This window comes from Myotis myotis, unplaced genomic scaffold (assembly GCF_014108235.1).
Source record: "Myotis myotis isolate mMyoMyo1 unplaced genomic scaffold, mMyoMyo1.p scaffold_m19_p_5, whole genome shotgun sequence".
Taxonomy (NCBI): domain Eukaryota; kingdom Metazoa; phylum Chordata; class Mammalia; order Chiroptera; family Vespertilionidae; genus Myotis; species Myotis myotis.
In genome coordinates, this window is record NW_023416357.1 from 7,730,886 (window position 1) to 7,758,427 (window position 27,542).

Genomic DNA, 27,542 nt, shown 5'->3' on the forward strand with positions numbered 1-27,542 from the left:
TGGGCCTCTCCTAAAGATTCAATTGTAACTTGACAACGATCAAGATATTTAATTAAGCCAAGATAAATTTGTTTGCAATACTTTTGTGGGCCACACCTCCTGCCTACTGAAGGGACAATAAAGGGCAGTTATTGTGTGTGGAGAAAGCTGGATGAGGACTATGAAGTCTCTGCTGACCGGGAAAAGAGCTATTTATCACTGGGTGCAGGAAGAGAAAAAAGGAGCCCTCAAGCCCTCTAAGTATTTGTATGTTATTTTTACAACAGCCCCCATCAAATCAGTAGAAAGAATGTCTAGCAGCATACCAAGAATAACTAAACAAACAAAAATTAAGAAATAGTGCTTAGAAAGGCTTATTTAGCCCCTAGGAGAGCCGAGGGGCTCTCAGGGCGGGGCTTTAGGCTTTGTTTACCTCTTGCCTCCAACAGCTAAGTTTTCAAACCACTTCCCCTTCTAACACATGAAAACCTCTTTGTTGTGCATGAGAAACTGCTGAAGGTTTCTGCACCTTCCAGTGTGCCTGGTGTGGTCAGCTCAGGCTGTTTAGAGCTTTGGGTGTAAGTGGGTCATCACCCCAGGGTCTCCCTGACTTCATTCTGGGAGATGGACAAGGTAGAAGGGGACCTGAGCTTCACTTTCACTCCCTGACTTTGGAGCTACGTATCCTCAGGTCAGCTTATTCCCTCACCTTCCCCTTTATTCCCGTCTCATTCTTTTCCACTTCCTTCTTTCACTTGTTCCTCAAAACCTAGAGTGGCGGAGAGGTGGTAAAAAGGGAGAGAAATGAGATGGAGATTGGGCGTGGGGGTGGGGTTCCACCCTACTTCCTTATTTTTTCTCATTTCTCCAGGTGGCTCCAGGTAGGCAAAGGAACAGGTATGTTGAGTTGATGGTGCCCTGCACAACCCTAGGGAACGTCATTCGCAATGTGACCTACGATACAGAGCACTTCCCAGTGAGAAATCTGCCTGATTTGAAAAGCAGGTGCATTGGAAAAGGGCCTTGTGGTTTTGGCCCATTTGAATTCTTCCTGCTACATTTTAAGCTTTTCTTTTTGCTGGAGGGCACCTATTTGCAATCATCTGTTCAGGGAATTTGTTACTTGAAATGCGAATCTCTTTTAAACTTACATTAAAGCCCAAAGAAAGTTTCATCAGGCCAAGGATTTTATATCATGTTCCTTTTTGATTGTATTTCCTTCAAATTTGTCAGTGACCCTGAGGATATGTTTCTGAAAACCTTCAGAACTCTTTACATGTGTCATGTTCCAGAAACTGTTAAATCACTTTATTGTGTTTTTTTTTTCTTTTTCTCTAAAAATAATCTGAACACTCTTAGGTTGACTCAAAGTTTTTCTTTTCAACCACAATCCACAATTTTCTTAAAGTTGTCAAATGGTAGAATCCAGACTTCATTATAAAAAGGTATGTGTCTGTTCTACCACAATTTAAAAAGAAGTGTGTGTGTGTGTGTGTGAATGAGGTCTGTGTGGGGGGAGTGTTTCTTCTCATCTGCACAGTGATATTTTCCCAATTCAAAATGAAATATAAAGTCATAATCCCATAAATCTCTGTGCTAATCACATCATTAATAAACATTGGCCTGTGTTGGTGAGGATGTGTACATCGTAGGGAGTGTGAGGTAGAGGGGATGGAGAACATAACTTACCAGGCTTTTCTGAGAGAGAAGCAAGAATAAGATGATGGTTGGTTGGATGGGGTTTACTTGTGACTTTTTGAATGGGTGCTAGCTGAGAATTCACCATCGTCTCCATGACCCCAACAGTCCCTTAGAAGTGAGAGGATAGAGAAGGGAGCTGCACTGAGGGACGACTGAGAGAGGAGGCTTTGTGGATCGGGGTTTCCAGATGAGAAGAGGAGGAACAGGCTTTTATACAGCTTGGCAAGCAGAGTTACTAGCGACTATAGAGTCCATCTTCATGGAAGACTACATCAGAAAACCCTGGAGGGGGTGTTTGTTTAGTTCCACTTAAAAAAAAAAAAAAAGAAGAAATTTCATAGCAATGCTCTTATGCCAAGGGAAGAAAGAAAAAGAATTTTTCTTCTGTTTTGTTTATGCTTAATCTAGAGGGAAAAAATATAAAATGGTATAGCTCCTTTTGCAGTGGACAGATGACCCAGGGCATAAAAAAATGAGAAAACAATAAAACAGGGGTAAAGCTGAGTGACCAATGGGACAACCCTCTTTTTTCCCCATTGACTCCCTTCACCTCACATAGCTCCAGCCCTCCAACCCCCCTAGGCCTTCACCACACTATGGTCTGTGTCCTTGGGTCATGCATATATGCATACAAATTCTTTGGTTAATCTCTCCCCCTACCTTTGAAGCATTTTAAATAACAAATAAGATAGCAAACATTCCCTGAGCTCCTTCCTTGTTCTCTGGTAGGCACAGTACCAAAAGCTTCCTGCAATGATGGCGCATTTGATACCTGTGAGGCAGACTATCATTGCCCCCACTTTACAGAGGGGAAAACTGGGCCACCAGAGTGAAGCAGCTTGCCCAAGGTGCAAGCAGGTAGCAAGAGGATAAGTTGGAATTGCATGTGGATTGTCTGGCTCTGGAGACTGTTCACAACCACTGTGCAAACCCATTAGACAGATGACCCACTGGAGTGTGTGTGGGCAACACAGACTGCCTGGTAGGAAGTTGAGGGAGATGTGATCTGACAAATAAATCAAGGCCTCTTCTTTTATTATGTTATTCTTCTTTCTCAACATTCTCTGATCCTATAGGGATATGATGTTAGAATAGAAATAGGATACTAAGTTTTAAAAACCACTGGAGATGGGTTATTATCATCTGATTTGAAATCTCAACCATTTAGCACATCAGTTTTGAGAAAATGTAAAGCATTTATCTTAAATTTATCTTAAAGAGCTCTTAATTCCCCACAGGCAAAACAAAACAAGACAAAACAAACCAAATAAAACAAAACACACACACACACACACACACACACACACACACACACACACACACACACACACGGGACTGAAAATTGTCAATATTTAAGTTGGAACTCCAAAAAAAGAAGTGTACCAGAGTTTTGCTTTGATACTTGGAACCCTGTGAACATGTGTAGTTTGGGATTCTTGGCTGACTTTGAAATCCACTTACTGGGTCAGAATCGCCAACATTCTCGGAACTGACACGGACATTTCTGGTCTCCTTTTAAGGACTGTGGATTGTTGTTGGTGCCATAAGCACAATTCAACAAACTGTGTTCATGCCTGTGGAAAACTCAAACTGCAGATTTCCTGTTGTCCTTAGGGTAGATAATATTAAAAGTTTCTACGACTAACTGCAAAAACAGGTTAGCTGCACTAGCTAAGGGTTCATACAAGCCACAAGTCAACAGTGTGCTCTCAAAAAAGGCAGAAAGAACACATTTTGTAGAGGGCAAACAAGTAGGTTGGCAGACCAGTCATGGATTCCTCATTACTACTTTTAGAGGAATGTGGCAATTTTGGACTCTGAGTCTCAAAGATGCTATTATGAAAGTGAACTTCAAGCTGTGTGGACAGAATCAGGTTGCCAAGGGGATTGTAATCAGTTATTTTTCCCAAAGAGAAGTCAACATATAATGGGGAAGAGGAGGAGTTACTAGGATATTTTAGCTCTTGTGAGAACAGCCATTCTTCATTTGTCAAAGAACTATAAATGAAGGAAAAGGACTTACATAGTGAAAAAAGTTTGAATGGGATATTAATTAATCCATTTGGCCAATATTAATAAAGCTTCTGGCACAAACCCGACAATGGATTAGGGGCTTTTTAAGTAGAGGCAATTTGGACAAGGGTCACATTTAGAGACTGCTATTCCGGTTGGGGACAGAGCAGAATAACAAAAGTTTTCCTGGTAGCCCCATTGGCGGGGCTCAGTGGTTGAGTGTCCACCTATAAACCAGGAGGTCATAGTTTGATTCCCAGTCAGGGCACATGCCCAGACTTAATCCCTGGTGGGGGATGTGCAGGAGGCAGCCAATCAACCATTCTCTCTAAAAATTGATGTTTCTATCTCTCTCTTCCTCTCCCTTCCTCTCTGAAATCAATAAAAATATACTTAAAAAAATGTTTTCCTGGTAGTGTGATGGCGCATTGAGGACACAAAAGGAAGATATCCAGTTCTTTGGGGGATACCAGGGTTTGGGAGTTAGAAAATGTGACCCTGAAATATGAGTGTCCCAGATAGGGTATTCTAAATATTGTAAATATTCCCTTTGGAATGAACAAAGATACTGTTGGTCACACGGTCTAGCACCACACTGTCCAATGTGATAGCCACTTGTCACACGTGGCTATTTAAGTTTAACTTTATATCAATTAAAATGAAATAAAATGGCAAATTCAGTGGCACTAGCCATATTTTAAGCACATAGGAGCCAAATGTGACTGGCGGTTACTGCATCAGACGGTACAGACGTGCAAACATCTCCAGCACCACAGAAATTCTCACTGGACAAGCACTGCTAGAGGATAGGTGGAAGGCAGTGATGGCGAACCTATGACACGCGTGTCAGAGGTGACACGCGAACTCATTTTTTTGGTTGATTTTTCTTTGTTAAATGGCATTTAAATATATAAAATAAATATCAAAAATATAAATCTTTGTTTTACAATGGTTGCAAATATCAGAAAATTTCTATATGTGACGCAGCACCAGAGTTAAGTTAGGGTTTTTCAAAATGCTGACACGCTGAGCTCAAAAGGTTCGCCATCACTGGTGTAAGGTGTGGCCGGAGCCATGCCTGCAGGCAGAGGCTATAGCTAGAGGCCTTACATGTCATAACATGGAGCTCAGATTTTATCCACTAGGACAGGCATCAGCTAACTTCTTCTGTAAAGGGCCAGATTGTCAATAGTTTTGGCTCTTGGGACCACACAGTCTTTGCCAAAACAATACAGCTCTGATGTTGATGTTGAGATCAACCATAGACAATACATAAACAAATAAGCATGGCTGTGTTCTAATAATACTCTATTTGTAAGAACTGGCAAAGGGGTGGATTTGGCCCTCAGACCGTGGTAGCTTGCTGACCCTGCTCTAGCCCATTAAGAGCCACCTGAAGGCTTTGAAGCCAGAAAGTTGCATAACTAGATGTGTGCTTTAGAAAGATCCTTCTAGTAGTAGAGTGAGGACAGATTTAAGAAGTGTGGGATATAAGACTATAATAGTCCAGTCAAAGAGGACAGGGGCCTGAAATCTGAATGTTACCCAATGAATACGGTTGAAGAAAGAGAATGTGTTTGTGCTTTTAAGTTGGGTAGCAGGGCACTGGTGACAGTGGAGAAATATGGAATGACATAGAAGAATAAAGCTTGGGTGATTGGGTAGTTGGTGGCTCACTGAGTTAGAGAATATAGGAGTAGGAAGAGATTTGGGGAAGGACGATGACTCCGGTATGGGTCAGGTAGCATTTGAGGTGCCATACATGTGAGTCATCAGCAGAGGATTAGTAGCTAAAGCCTTGAGTCATGGAAAATACCCAGGGAGAGAGTCAGAGTGAGAGGGATGAAAATAATAGTGCCTTGAGTATCACCAAAGTGGAAGGCTCAAGGGAACTGAGAAGGAATTGTTACTGGCATCAGGATGAGAACCAGGGAAGAATGGTATTGCAGGGAACCAGAGAAGACTTTCAGAATACCAATGAGAAGACTAAAAAGATTCCATTAAGTTTGGTAATTAAAAAGCAGTTTTGGAATGTTACCCAGAATAGATTTGATAAAAGAAAATAAGACCATGAAAATCACCACGAAATTGTCTAAGATCTCTCTCACTTTCTTTTTTTAAAAAAATATGTTAAAAGGGTTGAAACACTTTTTATGTTCTTGGTTTTTCTTTTAGCACTAAGTAGTAGAAGTACTTAAGTGATCAGCGTCCTTTGAATCTCACTTTGTAAATGGTACGGTCTAGCAATCACTCTACTTAGGGGTGGAAAGGCAAGTAAAATCTTGTCTGATCACCCTGAGGTGATCTCTGCAAATTCCTTGGGTAAGCTTCATGCTGGGAGTGTTGGAAAGTGGATAGATAACCTCTTAAAATGATATGAAGTTCTGATTTTAGGGTGTGTAACAACAAAAACAGTGGACTTCCTGAGACAAGCGGCCCTGGAGTTTTATGTAATAACCACACTCGATACATATAAAGGTTCTATCCTGAAGTCACCTTAATAAAGAAACTAAGTAGAAGCAGCTTTAAGATAAAATCATGTGATTTGGGCGTGTCCCATGTCACAACTTAATGGTCAAAGGATTAGTCATCCCTTCAATGGAGGAGTTTCAAATGATTGACAGCCACCTTGGAAGAAGTTTATATAAGGAAATAGTTTACATGCTGGTGGATGACTATGTCTCACTCAAACTTTGGGTGATTTGTTGTTTAAAATTTTGTCTGAAAACATGGAGAAACTGGCAAAAACAAGCGCACGGTTTTCAAGAGTATTTCTTGAGAGAATTAGAATTTGTTTCGGAAGGAATTGCTTAATAGCACATGAAAAGCTGAGTAACACACGTTTCTGAAGAGTTTCCATTAATTTTGCCTCTAGAAACCACATCAAGGGAAAGTGAGACTGACAATAACATAATACTAACAACAAAAATAAAAAAGGAGTCCTTTCATCTGCAGTGACCAACTGGTTCACTCAGTTAGACCAGAATACATTCTTAACTGGCCCTGCAGTTTCCCGTGAAGTGACTTGACTCTCTGATGCTCTGTTCGTTATCCTTGGCCTGACTCTGCCCAGACCTGCAAAGTCATTCTGAGAGTGCCTCCGGGCTGCTTGAGTAGGTGGCAAACCTCTAGAGGCAAAGTGTGAAAAGCAAATTGAACTCCCTACAGAGCAATACTAAAAAGAAAAGCTGCTTACAATACATTAGCCCATGTTCTTGATACTAAAAGAATTACAATGGAATCCACAACTAGAATATTTTTAAAGAATTTAAATGAAGTAATAAACTTACCTAGAAAAATACACGAGTAAGGACTTAAATGAATATTGTGAAAAGAGGAGCAACGATGGAAGGGGTGAGGGAGATCCCTTTAGATATTAGAATATATTATAAAATAATAATTGAAAAGGCATGATAGCGACACAAAAATAAAATGGCTCAAAAGAGAGCCATAATATATGGTAATCTAAAAGTAACGAAAATGGGAAAAGAGGATATATAAAATAGATACTATTTTAATTTCACATTTAGTTCCTTCCAGGAGTCAGAATAAATTCCAAATAGATTAGAGTCAAGAAGGAAAATCAGCAGAGAATGGACTACAGTATTTGTCCAAAAAGGTGTTGATTTTTAACGAAATTACAACAGAGAAGAAGACTCATGTATAAGAGATACAGGTCGACACAATACTATGAAACAGCAGATTCATACTGTGCCCTCCCTCTAGATTACGTTAGGGCCATTTCTTTGTACCCAGGGAGTTGACAAGCACAGTGGTTTAGACACAGATTCTGGAGCCAATCAGGGTTTGGATCTCAGTTCTACTACTTACTTATTTGCTAATTACTTAACCTTTGGTTTCCAGATTCATAAAACGGAGTAAATGTAATACATCTCCCAAGATTGTTATAGAATGTGATGAATTTATATTTTAAAAACACAATGTCTGGCAGAGAGAAAGCACTAAGTTAAATGTTAGTATTGTTATTGTAGTCTTTATTTCCTCAAACACAAAGTGTGAAAAGTGGTTTGAACTTCAATATAGCTCAGCACAGTGCTATACAAAAGGAGAATGATAGAAACAACCCATTTTTCTATTTCCAAAGAAAAGTACACTTGTATTGCCTAGATTATCTAGTCTATTAAACTGTTATTTGAGATTCCCTGGAAGGAGTTTGTAATGGAAATAAGTTATTTCTATAAAGTCAGGAAGCCCTTCATAAAAGTTACATGCAAGAAAATGACTCATGGAAACTCCTTGAAGTAGATGTATAAAGATATGTCTCAACCATGAATAAGAATGCTTCTTTTCACTTTTTAAAGAACCAAAATCTAGTTTTAGTTCCAAGAAATAACAATGCCCATAAACATTGCCAGTACCCACTTGGGAGCCCAGAACATTCCCTGCCCCTCGGAGACCAAGCCAATCCCCCATTAGGAACCCTTGGGAAACGGCAATGACAAATCCAAGGGAAAATTGCATGAGCTGAGGTTGATTTATATTTTGTGAAGTAAGAAGTCTGTGCATTACTATTATAATCTCTGTGTTTCCCACAATTTAATAGAAATAGATTGGCATAGATATTCTCATTTTTACCTAGAGTGAAAATTTGTTTTAAACTGTGCAGTTACAATATTAAGTTAGGAGGATGATTTTGCCTTAATCAGATTGGGCTCTTATAAAATCCCGAGTCCATAACAAATATATATCTACTGCTTGGGGTACAGAAGGTAACATGGCGAATGCAAAATAATTGGGAAGAAAATTCATTTGAATATGCTTGATGAGAATTTCAGGGCACTGATAAGAGTAGCCGAAGGCAGGACATGCCAATCAAGGGGGTGGGGGCAGTTAAAGTGAGTGAGTGTGGAAAGTAGAAGTTTTTTCCACAGAAGAAAGTTGGAGCCGTGTAAGTGTTGGGGCTGGTTTGGCTGAGCTGAAAGTGGAGAAGCTGCACAAATACAGCTACAAGCAGCACATAGGGAAGGTCTTATCTCCAGTCTAGTGATATATCCAGAAAAATATTTACAAACTTCCAGTTAGAAAGTAAGTCACAGCCCTAGCCAGTTTGGCTCAGTAGGTAGAACGTCGGCCTATGTGGACCAAAGGATGTCAGGTTCAATTCAAGTCAAGGGCACGTGCCTCAGTCGTAGGCTCCTCCCCGGCCTGGACCCTGGTCAGGGCATGTGCAGGAGGCAACCAATCGATGTGTTTCTTTCACACATGGATATTTCTCTCTGTCTTTCCCTCTCTCTTCTACTCTCTCTAAAATTCAATGGAAAAATATCCTCGGGTGAGAAAAAAAAAAAGGAAAGAAATTAAGTCATGGATATAATGACAGCATAAGGGACAGGGTCAATAATATTGCAATAATTATGTAAGGTGACAGATAGTTATCAGACATAGTGTGGTGATCACTTTGTAAGCTATATAAATGTTGAGTCACTATGTTGTATACCTGAAACTACCGGTAATATAAAATTGTATGTCCTTTATAATTAAAAAAAAATGTTATTTGAGATTTTGTTCAGATGGCAGGGTTTTTACTTTCTCTACATATTCCTTTATTTTTTGAAAAATTCTATCACCCTCATGCATCTCAGTTTTACAAGGGGGAAAAAAAAATAAAGCTATTTACATTTAGAATTGAAAATTCTTTTGCAGATATCACATTAGTGGATAAACAGGCTGTATAAGTAAACCCACTGGTTACAAATATAGAACATGAGGTATTATACTAAAACTAGAGGCCTAGTGCATGAAATTCATGCACTGGGGGTGGGGGGAGGGTCCCTCAGCCTGGCCTGTGCCCTCTCGCAGTCTGGAACCCCCCAGGGGATGTCTGCCTGCTGGCTTAGGCCTGATCCCCCCAGGACATCCCTCTCGCAGTCTGGGACCCTTTGCTCCTTACTGCCTCCCTGCTTGCTGCTCCTTAGCGCTGCCACAGAGGCGGGAGAGGCTCCTGCCACTGCTGCTGCACTTGCCAGTCATGAGCCCGGCTTCTGGCTGAGCGGTACTCCCCTTGTGGAAGCGCACTGACCACCAGAGGCAGCTCCTGCATTGAGCATCTGCCCCCTGGTGGTCAGTGCACATCATATCGACCCGTCATTCTGGTTGTTCCACCGTAATGGTTGCTTAGGCTTTTATTATATAGATTTTCAGCTCCATTTGCCCAGAATATATTACATTTAAACTCCCCACCCCCCATTTTTATTATGAAAAATTGCAAGTATAGCACCCAAAAGTTGAGACTGAAGTTGAAAGTGAAAACCAAAATACCCCCACTTAGATTTAAAAGTTGTTTGCATTCTGCTCTTCTTGCATTTGCTTGATCACATCTACTGATTAATCCATTCACCCTTGTTCTTTGATGCATTTCAAAGTGAGTTGCAGACATCAATACCCTATTTGATACTAAATTTAATCATCCCCCAAAACCCTCTCACACACTCTGGAAACCAACCATGGAACCCCAAGCAGGCTGAAATCTGATCTTTTTCCCAAACCTAGACATTGCTTCCAATCCAAACAGATCCCAAATCAGCCGCCTTCCCAGAAGGCAAAGTTTACCAAACCTTTCCCTGACTCTTTCTACATATCCAGAACTGTGCAATTTATCCAACTCATAGAATATTAAGGCTGGAAAGGGAAACTATTTGATCTGGAGTCGCCAGCTCCAAAGTTTCCAGGAAGCAAGTGGGTAATAGAAAAAGTGGGTATCGTGTGTAAGATAATCAAGTAGATCTCATAATGGAGACTCACCAGACCTCAGTGTGGGGAAGGAACAAGGAAAAGTTGAGAAAACAGAATTTACAGTTGGGGTACGGCTCCCAGTCTCAGCCTACAGGTTCCAAGGGCCCTGTATTGTAAGCAATGTCTCTCCTTTTGTCTCCCTGTGGGTCTAGGACACTGAAAGGTACACATTTATTAGGATAGTTTGAAGAGTACACTGTTAAATAGAATCATTTTTTTAAAGCATGCATGGATGTAAACGTGTGGAGTGGTTCTAGTTTTTGCAAGTTACTTGCCCAAAAAGACATATTCCTCTTTCTCCCTGCCTCCCCCTGGAATGAATGAAGTCAAAGAAGAGAGGAACCAGTTTTCTTATTGATCAAAGAGTAGGTGTAGCATCATTTCTCAGGAATGTGCTGGTAGACCTGTGTGTGTGTGTGTGTGTGTGTGTGTGTGTGTGTGTGTGTGTGTGTGAGACAAATTAAATGGAAGGATTTACCATATGCAAGGGAAGAAAAATAAGAAGAGTCAAGATGTGTAGAAACTATATCTGGGTTTTCTTGCTTAATTAGCCATGAAGACCTGGTTATTCTGGATACCTTCTGGAACTTCCTCCCACGCTCCTTGCCCTGCTTATCAAATTCAATCAATGTTGTTCAGGTTGTCTAACTTTTATAGCTACTGAAAATTGAAACCATCTATGCTATGCATGTTCAGTAACTACAGGTGGATCTTTCTTAGAAATCAGAAATTACAACAATTCCACCCTCACTCTTTGTTTGGTAATTAACATCAGAAAGTTTGGAAACTCCCTACCCCTCAATCCATCAGATAACTAGTTTAAACACTGTATATCTTTGCCCTATTGTGTTGGGATAGCTATGTTCTGCTATTAAAAAACAAACAAAACAAAACAAAAAAACCAACAGAAAAAAACTCCACCCAGCCCTGAAATGCTGTCTCATGCACTTGTGGGTAAATGTGGCAAAAGTAGTTTCTTTCGGATGAATGTCCACTTGTGATAAAGTAAACCCAACTACTTTTCTTTCAAAGTTGTAATAACTTTGCAAGTCATTTTTTTTGTACAATGTCCATATACTGACAAATTAAAATGTATTCATGTAAGTTAAACCTCCCAAATGTCTATTAAGTGTTCTTCCTAGATTTCACATGAATTCTTTTAACTAAATGTCTGTCAAAGATCAAATTCAGCAAATGTTTACTTCAACTCCACGTCTTTTAATCTCTGCCAGAATTTTCATAAGGGTTGAATTTATAGTTGGCTTATCAGTTTTTGTAGCTAAAATATGACTATAGAACCATGATTTTGAGCTCTGGTTTTATAATTCCATTAGCTGTTTTTAAAGGCATATAGTAAAATTCTGAAATTTTTCATGAAAAAAGGTAAATTTTTTAACCAATATTTTTAAAGACCATATAGCATTGTGAGAGAAATGGGTTTTATAAAACAAAAGGTCCCAATATGTAAAAAAGAGAAATATTCTTTAAACATTTTTTTTAAAATTTCCATTCTCAAAATACTTATTTTGATTTGTTTTGCAGATTCTTTGCATGTTTTACTTACAAAATAGTTTAGAAAAGTTTTGTACAACATATCTGTGTGACAGGTATTTTCTGAGGACCTTTGTGTATAAAGCTATGCAACCCTTATAACATCCTTATAAGTAGATATAGTTATTCATCCATTTTTACACATGGAAAAACTGAGGTATAGAGAGGGTAAATTGTTCAAAGTCATATGGCTGGTAATGGGCAGCGCTGAGATTCAAACCCAGGAAGTCCAACTCCAGAGTCATTTTAAACTCTGTTCACTAAAAGTTCACCAGTTTGCACTTAGAATGCCAGAAACACCAGGTAAGAGTTGGCATAAGTGATTGTCAGAATGGGCCAAGCAGTAAATGAATAACTAAATCGAACTTTGACTCAAGGCTTGAACCATTTGGGGAACTTAAAAGAAAAAAGTACCTAAGCCCCTCCCAGGCCAGCTGACCCAGAAACTCTGGGGGTGGCAGGTGATTCCAGTGTGCAGCCAGGCTGAGAACCATTGATCCAAACCTCGTTAGCTAAGTCTTAGCACAGGGGATCTCAAACTGTAACCACTCAGAATCAGATCACTCAGAAGGCTTGTTCATAAACACAAGTGGCTGGGTCTCACTCCCAGGACAGCTTTTTCAGTCTTGACTGGAGCCCAAATATTTCTATTAAGTTCCCAGATGGTGTTCCTGCCGCTGGTTTAGGGAGTACACTTTGAGAACCACTGTCTTAATAGGTTGGGGAAAGAAGGAAGGGGGTGATGGAGATCTGGAAGAAACTGGACGAATTCTCTTAGTATCTCATCAACCCTGCTGCTCACACATGTCCTCTACTTTGTTGTTTTACCCAAGGCCACTGAGCAAGGATAAGGGGAGAAAAGAAAATGGAAAGATATGAAGCTAAAGGGAAGTGAGGGAAAAGAGAGAAGAGGAATCAACTGGTCAGTAAATTAAAGTTTTCTAGCTCTCTCACTGACCTAACCGTATGTCAAGAGTAGAAAATAAAAATGTTTAAAGATGGCCATGTTAAAAAAGAAGAGGAACCATTCTAGATCAGAAAGAAAATAGAAATGCTAGGAAGTGAGTGAAACTGGAGGCCTGGAGGACGGGTGAGGTGGGCTGTTGGTTCAGGATATGGAAGCATTTGTTTGTTCAGCTCCTATAGGGTCATCTGAAAACCTGAGCTAGGGTTGCTCTTTGAAACCAAGGGCAGGGACAGATACACTTTCCCGTCCTTAGCACCATGAAAGGGGGCCAAATGATTGGCAACTAAAAAGTTGCCTTAGGAGAGACCAACATTTCTCAACACAGGATGATTTTGATAAAGCATGAGTCGGGGTGGGGAACACATCTTGTCTAATAAAGAGGGAATATGCAAATTGACCATCACACCATCACAAAGATGGCGGCGCCCACAGCGGAGGCAGGGTTTCTGTAACACAAGATGGCTGCACCCACAGTGGAGGCCAAGTTCCCATAATGAGCCTTAATGAGCAATCAGCAGGGACCTGAGGCTGCGTGGCACTGGGCCGGGGCAGGGGACCTAAAGCTGTGCCCCCCGCCAGATGGGGCTTGAAGGGTGACCTCAGGCCACACCCCCTGCTCTGTCACCGGGCCAGGGGACCTGAGGCCATGCCCCCTGCCTGGCTGGGCTTGACGGGGGACCTCAAGGTGTACCCCCTGCCCCGGTGCTGGGCCAGGGGACCTCAGGCCACACCCCTCACCAGGAGGGGCTTGATGGGGGATCTCAGACCGCTCTACCTCCGCCCAGCAGGGCTTGATGGGAGACTTCAAGGCGCGCCCCCCATCCTGGCCCAGGCGGGGGACCTCAGGCTGTGCCGCCTGCCTTGGCACCAGGCCAAGGGACCTCAGGCTGCAACCCCTGCCCCGGCACCAGGCTGGGGGACCTAAGGATGTGCCAGGGGACCTGAGGCTGCACTCCCCGCCCAGCAGGGCTTGACAGGGGACCTGGGGCTGCGCCCCCCACCCTGCGGGGTTTGACGGGGGACCTGAGGCTGCGCCCCCCATCCGGTGCCTGGCCAGGAGACCTGAGGCTGTGCCCCCCACCTGGTGGGGCTTGTCAAGGGTGGGGCGGCTGGATCTGGATCTTGCCCAATGGGGGGGTGTTAGCTGGGTCTGGGTCTTGTGCAATTTTGAGGCACCGCAGGTGAGCGGGGACTTGATTCTGGGTCCCACAGCATGCCCCAGACTCTGACAGGAGGAAGATTTTCATATACATTTTACTAATTTTCTTTCATCTCTGACACTTCTATATAGAGAAAGGGCAAATAGCAATATTAAAATATTTTCTCTAATTAATCCCCTTTTAATGTGCATGAATTTTGTGTATCAGACCACTAGTGGGTAGGAGCCAGAGATGCTGGTAAACATCCTACAATGAATAAAAGTGATGATGTTGAGAAACCCTGATTTAGAAACAGCCCCAGAGCAAGAACCTGGGCCAAGATACCAGTTGACTATGCAATGAATATGCTAAGTGCAACATTACTGTGGGCCTGGATCATGCAGCTGTCAATATAAACCTGGGTCTAGGCTCTAGTCCTCAGGAAGAAGTAGTAGAGATCAGCACAACACTAGAGAAGGTGGAGAGAAGGCAGGTTGGAAGGGCAAACCCACCAACCAACCAACCAACCAACCAAACCTTCTCAAAATGGGTCTGCAGCTCAAAATTCCAAAATATAAGAAGAAACTATTAGTAAGAAAAAACCCCCACAAAATAAACAATTATAAGATAGGTCTACCTAAATTAAATTAAGAGAACAATCTGAAAATGACTTAAGAACTTCAGGACTCATCAAGAAACAAATAAGTGAATAATATCCATAAGAATATTTGAAACAAAAATGGGCATTTTATGGATATGGACATACAAAATGAAAATATAAAAATATGACCGTGAAGGCAAGATGCCGGGATTCTCTGCTGTTGGAGGGAGAAGCATGGAACGTGGAAAGGCAAAGAGAAGGCTTCAATGTTGTCTTTTGTTATGTTTTGAAAAGATGGCAAGTGGCAATATTATGGCAAAATAGTAACATGTGTGAGATTTGGGTGGTGAGAATGTGAGCATTTGCTGTTGTTTGTTTTATAACATACCATAATATTTTATTGTATTTTTATACTCTAATATTTTTAAAAGAGAAGGACACGAGGAGAAATAAAGGGCAGATGGGCTGCACCTCAAAGTACTAGCGAAGTCATATTAATGTGACCAAATCAAGAGCTGGAGCCCCACACCCATTCACTTCAAGAACAAGGGTGCCACACACTTAGTGTATGCTAAAATCTACTCTAAGACGTGGCTCTCATTTCCTTCTACATGCATCAATGTGTAGATGACAGAGAAAAAAAAAAAAAGTAACACATTGGGCTAGCTCTTGCTACAAAAGGGAGATGGCCCCTTCTGTGAAGAGAGGCAGAGAGATAAGAGTGAGTCAGGGAGGGGGGAGGGGGTGGGGCAGCATGTGGAAGTGAATGGATTTCTATTTGGGAATATTAACATATCATTCAAGATTATGATTGGTCTCCCTCACCCCCACCCCCAGCTTACAAGATACGGACAAGAATCACCACTCTACTTAAAAGAAGTGGGTTGGAACCACAGCTCCCAAAGGGATCCTTCTAGAATGGGATGTTAAATATGCTGATTTCCCGAAGACACCAGCATTCAACTGGGTTTCCATTACAGCCTTTCAAGTTCTGAGCCCCTACACTGATTCTCTAACTTGGCTGTGTGCTAATTGGAGGCCACAATTTTGAAGGAGGAGGGAGAACATTCGATATTGAAGACCCAAGTCATGATCAAGGCTGTCTGCTGAGGACACATGTCACTTTACAGGAAGCCCTACTCTCAAAATGCAGATTGGCCATGATGCTCTCTCCTTGGCTAGGAGCCTCTCGTGACTGCTGGGATGCACAAAATAAGGTGGGATTCCTTGTCACGGCATTCGAGACAACTCAGGTAAGTGGCCACTGCCTGTTTCTTGAAAGCACCTCTTGCCACTTTCCTCTTCTCTTGCTCATCCTTCAGACATCCTGGTCCCCCTGCAGATCCAGTCTTTCCTCTGCCTCACTTCTTCCACAGCTGCCATTTCCTTTGTCAGACGTGTTTTCCCCGCCACGTCCCTGTGCCCAGCTCCTTCTCACTCCTGTGCAACAATTCTCAGCCCTCGCTGGGCCCAGCTCCCATGTCAAGCTTTTGATTTAACTGGTTACATTGGGGCCTTGAGAATGGGGGTGACAGCTAAGCTGCTGGAGTGATTCTAATGTGTAACCAGAGTTGAGAGCCACTGCTTTAGTCTAAACTTCACCTCACCAGAGACCAGACGTATTCCTACGAAGACATCTCCTCTATATGCTCTATTACAGTGATGGCAAACCTATGACACGCGTGTCAGAGGTGACACGTGAACTCATTTTTTTGGTTGATTTTTCTTTGTTAAATGGCATTTAAATATATAAAATAAATATCAAAAATATAAGACATTGTTTTACTATGGTTGCAAATATCAAAAAATTTCTATATGTGACACGGCACCGGAGTTAAGTTAGGGTTTTTCAAAATGCTGACACGCCGAGCTCAAAAAGTTCGCCATCACTGCTCTATTAGCTCCTTAGTCTTCTCCTCCAAGCTCACTACAAGGCCTTTATTTATATGTTTGCTCTGACTAACTTCGGATCTATCCACTGCCTCAGAACAGTGGTCTCCAAGTGCCTGACCAGTGGCATCAGCATCCTCTGGGAATCGATTAGCTCAGGTGCATCCCTGAGCCTCCAGGGGACCCAGGTGCCCACTGCAGGGAGTGTTCACCCAGGAAGCCAGCACCGCCCCCCCTGCCCCCTGGGTGGTTCGCCCTGCATCCTCACCCAGCAGAGCCCCAGCATGGAGTCGGGCTCCATACCTTGCTGGAATGAATGAGTGAGTGAGTGATACACTTTTCTCTTGACAGTAGCTCACCTGTGAATAAAAACTGAACAAAAGGAGCAAAACAATCAAACAGAAACCCCAAACACATTTTTTACTTCATTTCTTAAGACCTTCTAAGATGTACTTACAAAATTTCTTTCTCCTCACTAACCACAAACATACAAAAATTTGTGCATTATTTGATATCTGTTCCCCAGAAATTTTACAAATTGAAATGTACCTAAAAACACTTGTCTTATGAACAGGTATGATTTGCTATTATTCCCATTTTCGGGCTGTGGAGTGAGCTGGTTTGCCTAAGGTTGCAGATTAAGTCAGTTTCCACAGGGGCAGATGTTTGAGAGGCAGAATCCTACTGCCCATGGCCTTTCACGTCTGCAATGTGGAGTCATATCATAAAGAACACGGGGGAACGCCAAGGCCAGCTCTGTACCTTCACTGAGCAGCTGGAGGGACGGGGTCAAGATTGCGCAGGTGTGATGAGAGGCGGGGCCTGGAACCCGGCACTCCTTGACACTGTGTGGCTAACACCCATCAATCTTATAACCCACGTGCTTGTCCTCGCAAAATCCCACATACTTCGGGCTTCATGCCCACAGGTTTCCACAGTTCCTCTACCAATGGTTACAAGGTTCAGGCAATAAAAGGTGAATTTCCCAATGACCACCTGGGCAATGACATGGCCCCACTTTCTGGTATCTTTTTCCCTGCATTGAGCCTGGAGGAGGCCAGCTTAGTCACATCTGTGACACAGTAGATGCACTTGGGAGGGGGAGGTGGGAGGGGGCATTTGATTATTTAATGCCCCTTCTTGAACAATGGGGTGGAGAACCACAAAGCCAGGAACCCTTCCAGTCTTTCATCCCAGTGGCTTCTGCAAGGTTTAGATAAAGTGAGCATTCTGGAATTTGGACAATTCATACTGACCATAGCAGCGGCTGCTCTGCCAGCTGATTCCCAACTCTAACGGGAGGGTCACCTGCCTGGGGAAGGGCCCCTCGGACTCTAGAAGCCAGTCCCGGGCTTTTCTAGGACCACCCTGTTGTCTCCTCTGGACCTACTTTTTCTCAGACGCAGCAGAATGTACAAACGCTCAGACAGTAGACAGGCAGCATTGGGCACAAACTCCAGTCCCCGTATGTGATAGTTGTGTGGCTGTGAGCAAGTGACTTACTCTTCCCACGACTCAGTGTGCTCAGCTGGACAATAGAAACAACAGCAGTGCCTGTCTCTAAGGTTTGTTATGGGATTTAATGAGATATTGTATGCCAGGGCTCCCACATTTCATTGCTGTCATCATACTCCTCCTGCGCTCGCTGGGAGTCTCTGGGCCTCTTTAGGAAATTCTTTAATTGGAGCTAAAAGGAAAGAAACTCATATTCATCTAATGTCTGGCTGGTGCCTGCACTGGAATATGCACTCTATAATTGTGATCTTATTTACTTTCCAAAACAACACTGTGGGATAGTTATCATCATCATCATCATCATCTCTTCCTCCTCCTTCTCATCACCATCATCATCTCACCACTGTTGGATAAGGAGACAACCTTAGAACTTAAATGACTTATGAGAAAACATACAACTAGTACACAAAACCTAAAAAGCCACGAGTATAGCCCTTTGACTGTGCTATGATGCTTTCAAGGAGAAAAAGTAGGGTTTGTGTTCCTTCCTTTAATATGCGACCTGCCACTTGGCAGCTATGTTGGGGGAGAGAAGAATTAACAGGAATATACTTCCTTTTCGCTGACATGCTACACAGATCGGCAGATATATACCATAACTGCAATTTGGAAATTTATTTACTGCCCCACTATAGAGTAAGTAAGCTTAAATTAGAAATGATACCTAACTCATATATTATCCAAAACATTTTGGATAAAAATAAAAATCGGTAAGGGAATGGTTTATACAGTATGATGGCACTTATAGAAAATTATATTTATAAAATATATTTTTAAGTGATAAAATTTTAGGATCGGTACTGACTTAACAATGATTGTTCCCTAGATGATAGACTATAGAAACTATGTATTGTTTCATTTCTGCATATCTATATATCTAAGAAATGGTCTTTAACAACAGATGCTGCTTTTATAAGAAGATAATCTCATAAGAAAACATTGCTTACATATTACACCAAACATGCACTAATGCAGTTAAATGTCCTTTTTTCCCCCCTGCTATTATCCTCTCGTTTTCCCCATGAAAATCTAAATAACTCTTTGTGAACCACGATGTCCTCATTTCTTTTTTTCCCTTAGGAATCTGTAACTTATATTTTAAAAATTACTCAGAAACAAAAAAGAAAAAAAAGAAAAAAAATTACTCAGAAACATGTGTACACTCCAGTGAGACATTGGTCCCATATTACATTTTACATCTGATCACCTGTTGGAGAAATGCCCTGGTTTATGTTGGAGGAGGATGTCAGTAACTAAGGTCAAGCTGCTTTCTAAGAATCCTGGACCTGGAGACCCAGTTTGGAAACACTAAAGGGATGTGCGAGTCCCACCTTGCTAGGTGACTGCCTTCCTCCCACAGGTGCGGCTGCAGGGGGTCAGTGCTATTTTTGTCACCACTGCACATTCCTCCCCCATGGCTGCAACTCTGACCCCACCGCTCCTCCTCTCCTCCAGGGCATGGCTACCCTCTCACCCCCACACTTTCCCCTCCTGGCTCAAGAGCTCGCAGACTACAAACACATCCCATAAACTCCTTCCCCTCCATCCCGATGCCTGCCGTGCGCTCCCTCCCCCACTGGGAGCCTGCAAGAGTCCTGGCCTCATTCCCCATCTTCTCACCGGAAGCTGGTAAAGGAAGTCCTCCTCTCCCTGTTGGGAGGAGGGAAACCAGCCTCCAGGCTGGGGCTGGGGCTGGGGCTGGGGCTGGGGAGGGGCGTGTGTGGGCCAGAAGGCTGGCTCTCTTCTAGACTGGAGCATAAGAACACCACATGCATAAGAACGCAGTCAAGTTTCACAGAGAAATAATAGGAAATTGTAGCAGGAGGTGAACGCTGTAGTTCAGCTACATTGTAAGTTAAGCTAGTTGTTATGGTACAACTGGGAACCTGGTCACAATGTTAAGTGCATTCTAATGAATGACTTTCAGTTAACAGGGGAACACAACCTGTCCCTAAGGTTTGGACTATTTGGGCTGTGTTTACTTCTCTTAATTAAAATAATAAAAAATACATTTAAAAACAAACAAACAAACAAACAAAAGCTCCTTTTGCAAAGTCCACTGTGTTGTCAAAATGGCCCTCCCCATCAGCAGTATTCCCCAGCGCATATCACTGGAGTTCTCTTCTGGGTCCAAAGTGCTCCTAATAGAACTACGGACATTGCTCGTTCTGGAGCTCAGCTGGCTTAAGAGGCCAAGGCGAAAAACACAACTGCTCTTTCTCTAAGGCATAGCTCTTCCTCTATTCTGAAGGCTGGAGTCAGAAAAGGGAACTCCTGCAGCCCCAGTCTCTCCAGCGACATAATAAAGACCCAGCAGCTTTCATAGCAAATGGAACAACTTGGGACAAGCAAAACTTCCCAAGGCCTGGAAGACCTGACGAAAGCACCCACCCCTCTCTGCTCCATGGAGAGAGGTTAGGTGTTGCCAGGAGACCGAGGAGAGCCATAAAATGGGTTACTTACCATTTTTCTTGAAAAGAGTTGATGTGCCTGGCACCCAGTGACCCCAAAGATGCCGTAACTCGGGCAGTGAATGTGCAAGTTAGCTTTGCAGAATGTACTTCCTTTTTTAAACTGTGTGGTCTGTCCAGCTTTCACACATTGATATGTAAGGTTGATTTGCATATCAACCTTAGCCCTCAGAACATTTGTATAACTGGCCAGGTTAATCCAGTTATTACCCTTTAGTAATATAAGAACAGCTATAGGTAAGGTTCTGAAGTCAGAAAATTGACTCAAAAATTTTATAAAAGTGCCTAGATATTAAATTCTGTGTACATTATTAACCTAATTTATATAAAGTCTGTATTTGTGGATCTATCTATCTATCTATCATCTATGAATGAAGGATCTACTCTAAAATGTTAACAGTGGTTGACTTGGGTGGAGGTATTTATTATTATACATAATTCTTATTTTGTACTTTGCTAATTTTTTAACTTTTCTGTTTTAAGTAGATAGTGCTTGTTGAAAACAACTATAAGCTTAAAAAGATCAAAAGATTCACAATAATTTAAATCACAATTCCAAATGTATTCCCATCAACATTTAAATGGTGGAAATATTCATAAGTTTATCATAGAATACCATTCATTTCATTCAAAATATAAAGCACATTTCAACCTAGGTTCATGTGTTAATTTTTCAATAATTTTTGCTAGCATCAAATGCCCCAATCCCTCACACAGGCAAACTACATATTCTTGCAATAAGGGCATGGTATTTGATCTCAAGTAGTTAGATTCCCCACCAGTCAACTGTAGCACCTATGTAAACATATTCTGGTACACAGAATTATTTCTTTTATTTGAATATATTGCCCGATCCTCAAGTAATTCCAAAGGTAGAAGATGATCTTTGTTTCCTATTGGAAAGGAAAGCCAGCTGAGTCCTTAATTTGGGGTTGCAAATGCTTAGATCTTCTTGTAAGTACTACCGCATTTACCTAGGTGAGGGGCACCAAATTTCTTCATTGATGACAATCTAGTACTAATTATACCAAGACAATACAAAACCTTTTATTAAAAAAGATGTTTCTTATTTATTCCTTAAAATGAAAATGCTTTTCAAAATCAAGATGTTGTAAGAAATATGGGTAGAATCATTGCCAGGGCAAGGTGGGAAGGCAGGGCAGGCGCAAGTTTTGGCGGGGCGTGGGGGTAGAACGGAGCCTGATATTGCTCTAAAACTTGTAGGTATTTTAAAGAGGGGCGGGGCTTGAGGAGAAGTCAGAAGCTAGGTTGGTGGTCAGTAATCTCAAATTGCATAGTCTCTGGCACATAATAAATGTGTAGCGAATGAATGAAGGAGAAAAATCAAGGCAGCACAGGTGTGGGAACCAGGCATGCCAATGATGTAAAACATCACCAAAGGAAGACCTCTCAACCGCAGCTTCTTTAGTGTAACCAGAAGCCTCTGGTTTCACTCTCTGCTGAAACAGATATTATCCCAATGCAGGGGCACCTTAGGGTCCAAAGCAGTGGGTCTCAACCAGGCTGTGCATTAAAATCACTTGAAAGTTTTTCTTTCTTTCTTTTTTTTTAAATCCTCACCTGAGGATATTTTTCCATTGATTTTTAGAGAGAGTGGAAGAGAGAGGGAAAGCCAGAGAGGTACTGATGTGAGAGAAACACATCGATTGGTTGCCTCCTGTATGCATCCGACCAGAGACTGCAATGAGGTATGTGCCCTTGACCGGAATGGAACCTGAGACCCTTCAGTCCGCAGGCCGGCACTCTATCCACTGAGCCAAACTGGCTAGGGCTCACCTGGAAGTTTTTCAAAAAGTCTGGTTCCCAGGCTTTACCCCAGACCACTCAAATAATCACTTGTAGTTTTGAGACTCCGGCATCAGTATTTTTTAAAGCTCCCCAGAGGAATCCCAGGTGCAGGCCTCAAAAAGGGGGAGCACACAGGTAACTCATGCTAGTGAGATGGCGGACAGGCCACCAGGCACGCCCTGCGGGTTAGAAATAATTCTACACTCTGACGCTGTTTACTACTAAGTCTATCAATATATTCTCACCATGCACTACATGATAATACTGTGACTTTCTCTCTGTCCCAGTAAGTGGGACAAAAGTTAGGTGCGAAACAGAAATATAGCAATTTCCACAAACAGTGTAGCTGATTGGACAAGTCTAGGGTTAGGAGGACTTCAAGAATTTCAATTCTTTCACTTGAATTCCCTTTCAATTTCTGCTTACTTCTAAACGCAGATTAAGGTAATTTTTAGTTGTTATTGACATAAATGCACCAGTTTCTGAAAAATGTGCACTTAAAAGAAATATTTTGGCTAAGAGAAAACCAGGTAAGGGCTGAAGCTCTTAACCATAACTTATAACCCACTAATAAGTTTCTATTTTTAGTGTCTGGAGCATAATCACTTTACTTAAAACAATTATTTCCATTGTGACCTATGTGAGTATATTTTCTGTGATATCAACCAAGTACACAAGTCCCTGAGCAGAAAGATGAAACAGGAAATGCAGTAAAGATGACAGACACTGCAGCGATACCATCTAAAGAAGATAAAGTTATATTTTCCTGGTATGGGCCCTGCCATTGGAAGGAGAAGTAGCTCAGAGAGTGCAAACCTGGTTAGAATCCTTCAAGGACTGGGGCTCGCATTCTCCGTTCATGTCTTTGCATTCTGGAACACTTTTTGTTCAGGCAATGGTAAAATCTGTCTGTCCCTTTGGTATCCACTGAAGGTGACAGCTAGGTGGATACTGTGAGGCCCAGAAACAGGGCGAGGCTGTTCATTTTTAAAAGCCAAATTTACAGGAAAATGGAGGAAGACAGCACAAATAAAAATTTAAGTCACACTACTGATCATTGTTAACAGGACTGTCAATGCTGTACCTAACAGGCTTTAAAGAGCGATGATTACATTGTTAGAAATACTCTTACACAATTTCTGCTTTATCACCTGAATGGCTAACATTTAGGGAAGAAACACTAGATTATCTACTTTAAGGATCCAACATGAGCATGCCTGGAAAAACCCCTGAGATAGAATATGGGGATGTTGCGTCTCACCTCTTCCAGGAAGTCTTCCATGATTCTTGCTCATTCGTCCCCTGGTTTTTCTGAACTCCTGCAGACTACACCATGAAATGAAGCTCTTTGATATGTTTGCCTTTTATGGTTCTCCCACTGAATTGGCTGCGTTAAGTTTGGCTCCCTAACTAGATTTTGAAACTCCTCCAATTTTTGTACTTCCTTCTGTCACCCAAAGATCCTAGAGCAGCTTTTGTTTTTCAAACCTTTTCATTTTGGCGCATGGGTTCCTCTCAGAATCTGATAAAAGTGGTAGACTCTTTGCACACGAATTCTGCATGTGCACAGCCTCCCTCAGAGCCCATCATTTCTGGGAAGCTGGCGGAGAACTCTTGGTCAAACACTGGGAGATGATCACTACATTGTTGCTTTTTGATGATGAAAGCACAGGAATGTTAAGTGACCCCTCAAGTTTCCAGACTGAGTCTGGTGAGTAAAAAACTCCATTATTTTTTATGGTTGACTCTTTTCATCAACACGCTTTTGAATTCTGCCAGCAAAGAAAACTCAAACTCACAAAATAGATTCATAGAAATTCAAGGAAATTCTAGTCTCCCTGCTTGGATAGATATGGAACAGCCAGATGGCAAGTGGCAGGGAGGAAGCAGGATATGGCCGGGCCTGCTTAAAAAGGTTGTGCAGGAGGAAATGGGCAGTACCTGGATTTGGCTTATTTTTCTTTCATTTTTTTGTTTTAAAAACAAAATGGATTTTTCTCACTCTTGTCCTTTCTAATTTTGATGAAAGGAGGCCTTAACCCTTTCAGAACATCAGTGCTTTAGAAAAAAAATAACTTATTAATCAACTTCAGTACAAAATTAACTCATCTTCTAATAGGAAGAGAGTTCCCATTATATTCCCTAGATGGGGAAATTTTATTTAAACTCAAGAAGGGCAGGAAACAGCTGTCATTACAATTTAAACCCAACCCCAGGCAAATGTTTACTAAACTCTAAAAGAACTGCTGAAGTAAGAAAATGGAAAAATAGCCTAAATTTTACTCTAGAAGTCTTTTATCAAAACAACCTGCAGAGCAAAGAGAAAAAAGAACAAAGCTCACAGAAGAATTCTGTTATATGTTAATGCACCTACTTTCTTCTGCTATTTTGGCTCTGATTGGTATTTTATCCCCTTCTTGGGTTTGGGGGAACTCAGAATATTCAGTGGTGTCTGTTTTGTATTTTCCTCTCATAACTCTTCACCTCTTCATTCCTTTATATTCTTCTCCAAGGCTAAATCCAAGTTGTAATTCTCTTATCTCACTGGGCTTTCAAGATTTAACTGACATCATCAAAATATGCACCCTCATTGGATTGGTCATTGTGCTAAACAATTTGTTAAGGGTAATTTGCATTTTAATGAATGAAAGAAAGAAAAGGTCCTATATGGAAAAATGGATCTATTTTTCCTCCCTTCCTTCCTTCCTTCCTTCCTTCCTTCCTTCCTTCCTTCCTTCCTTCCTTCCTTCCTTCTCATTTTCCTTCTCAACAGGAAGATTAGACCAGAAACTTTGGGAAATAGCAGAGGAGCCTTGGGTTTTACAGACTCAGGAAAGATGACAGGAGAAAGTAGATCACTCCATCATTCCCTGAGTTCTTTCCCTTTCCCATTGTCAATTAATTGCAGGTTTAAATATACTCATTTTCCTCATCTGTTGTCTGCTTAATTTTAAAATAGGATTTTTTTTCAGTCCAGGATAAATATTGGTGGGGCCTTACTTCTTTTTTGCACTTTTAGAATATAATTTCAAGTTTGTTTAAAATAGTAAATTTGAAAACATTTCCAGATTTTAATCTTTTTACTTAGTTTTTATTTTATTTTTTCACACCTTAGACTTACCCTATTCTCTCCACTTGAAAAGTTATTCAAACTTAGTCTTTTTTATACTCTAGTGCTCAACTTTGAATTAGTCAGGCAGGAAGCTGACCTAAATAGATAATTATTTATGTCCTAATACAAATTAGCCATACCTGAGTGAAACCTAATGGCAGTTTTTCTTTTGGTCAGTAGAATAGGAATATTTCTATTTTCAATTCTATAGGACTTTTTGGAACTCCATACTATTATTAATGCTATAAGGAGGACTTAGGAATATTTACAATGTAGTTATGAAACACATTTATTATAACACAATTTGTGAAGTGATTCACTGTCATCCTGACCCTCTTTTCTCTTATTGCTTCCAGGCTGATTGACTTTAGTAGGCTAGCACATGGTAAAAAAAATCACTGACCAACAAATGATACTGATCAACAAACTGGATATCTACATGCAGCAGAATAAAGTTGAAGACTTACCTTATACCATATGCAAAAGTCAACTCTACGTGGATTAAAAACTAAACACAAGTGCTAATACTATAAGATTCTTAAGAAAACATAGGGGGAAAGCTTTATAACATTAACTTCAGATCCAATTATTTTTTATTATGAAATAAAAAACATAAGCAAAAAAAGAAAAAGTAGGCACATTAATTTTTTTCAACATTAAAAACTTTTTATGTATCAAAGGACGCTACCAGAGTGAAAAGGCACCCTCTAGAATGGGAGTAAATATTTGCAAATCATCTATCTGATATGGGATTGACATCTAGAATTCTATATGAGAATTCTTACAACTGAAAAACAAAACAATCTGATTAAAAATTAGGCAAACAACTTGATAGACATTTTACCATGGGTTTTAATCTAGGGATGCAAGGCTGTTATAATATTTGCTTATCAATTAATGTGATGCATCAAAGAAACAAAATGAAAGATAAAAATCACATGATCATATCAATAGATGCAGAAAAAGCATTCAACAAAATCCAGCACCCTTTTAAAATAAAAACTCTCAGCAAAGTGGGAATAGAGGGATCATACTGCAACATAATAATGGCCATATATGACAAATCTACAGCCAACATCATACTCAATGGGAAAAAAACTAAAAGCATTTTCCTTAAGAACGGGAACAGGACAAAGATGTTTGCTTTCACCACTCTTATTCAACATTGTACTGGAAGTCCTAGTCACGACAATCAGACAAGAAGAAGAGATAAAGGGCACCAAAATTGGAAAGGAGGAAGTAAAATTGTCATTATTCACAGATGACATGATATGTACATAGAAAATCCTAAAGATTCCACCAGGAAACTACTAGATTTAATAAATGAATTTGGCAAGGTAGCAGGATACAAAAGCAACATCCCGAAATAGATGGCATTTTTATACACCAATAATGAATTCTCAGAAAGAGAAAATAAAAAAAACAATCCCACTTACCATTGCAACAACAACAACAACAAAAAATTACCTAGGAATAAACTTAACCAAGGCGGTAAAAGACCTGTACTTGGAAAATGATAAGACAGTGAAAAAAGAGATAGAAGAAAAGACAAACAAATGGAAGAGTACAGCATGCTCAGAGACTGGAAGAGTTAACATAATTAAGATGTCCATACTACCCAAAGCAATGTATAGATTCAATGCAATCCCTATTGAAATTCCAATGGCACGCTTCACAGAACTAGGACAAATACTCCAAACATTTAATGGAACCGTAAAAGACCCTGAATAGCTGCAGTAATTCTGAGAAAGAAGAACAAAGTTGGAGGGATCATAATAACGGATATCAAACTATACTACAAAGCCATTATAATCAAAGCAGCCTGGTACTGGCACAAGAACAGGCATAAAGACCAGTAGAACAGAGACCCCAGAAATTGACCCACACCATTATGATCAATTAACATTTGACAAAGGAGGCAAGATCATACAATGGAGTAAAGACAGTCTCTTCAACAAAAGAGACTGGACAGATACATGCAAAAAGATGAAAGTAGACCACCAACTTACACCATACACAAGAACGTAAACTCAAAATGGAT

The 27,542-nt window shown here is 41.0% G+C and overlaps 1 protein-coding gene and 1 long non-coding RNA gene across 4 annotated transcripts in view; one reads left to right on the top strand and one right to left on the bottom strand.

Annotated features, from left to right (window-relative positions):
• Positions 1-20,649, bottom strand: part of FYB1 (FYN binding protein 1) — a 143,492-nt gene extending 122,843 nt beyond the window's left edge. For both annotated transcript variants that reach the window (XM_036308330.1, XM_036308328.1), the window contains exon 1: positions 20,573-20,649. In XM_036308330.1, coding sequence (XP_036164223.1) covers positions 20,573-20,575 — 3 coding nt within the window. In that variant the 5' untranslated portion in view covers positions 20,576-20,649. The remainder of the gene's footprint in view (positions 1-20,572) is intronic.
• LOC118655851 lies at positions 474-26,424 on the top strand. 2 transcript variants are annotated; one of them, XR_004967422.1, is made up of 4 exons: positions 474-670; positions 851-876; positions 15,542-15,957; positions 25,858-26,424. It is a non-coding gene; the product is annotated as an uncharacterized LOC118655851 (long non-coding RNA). The 2 variants fall into 2 exon arrangements; XR_004967421.1 differs by lacking the exon at positions 851-876.
• The last annotated feature ends 1,118 nt before the right edge of the window (positions 26,425-27,542 follow it).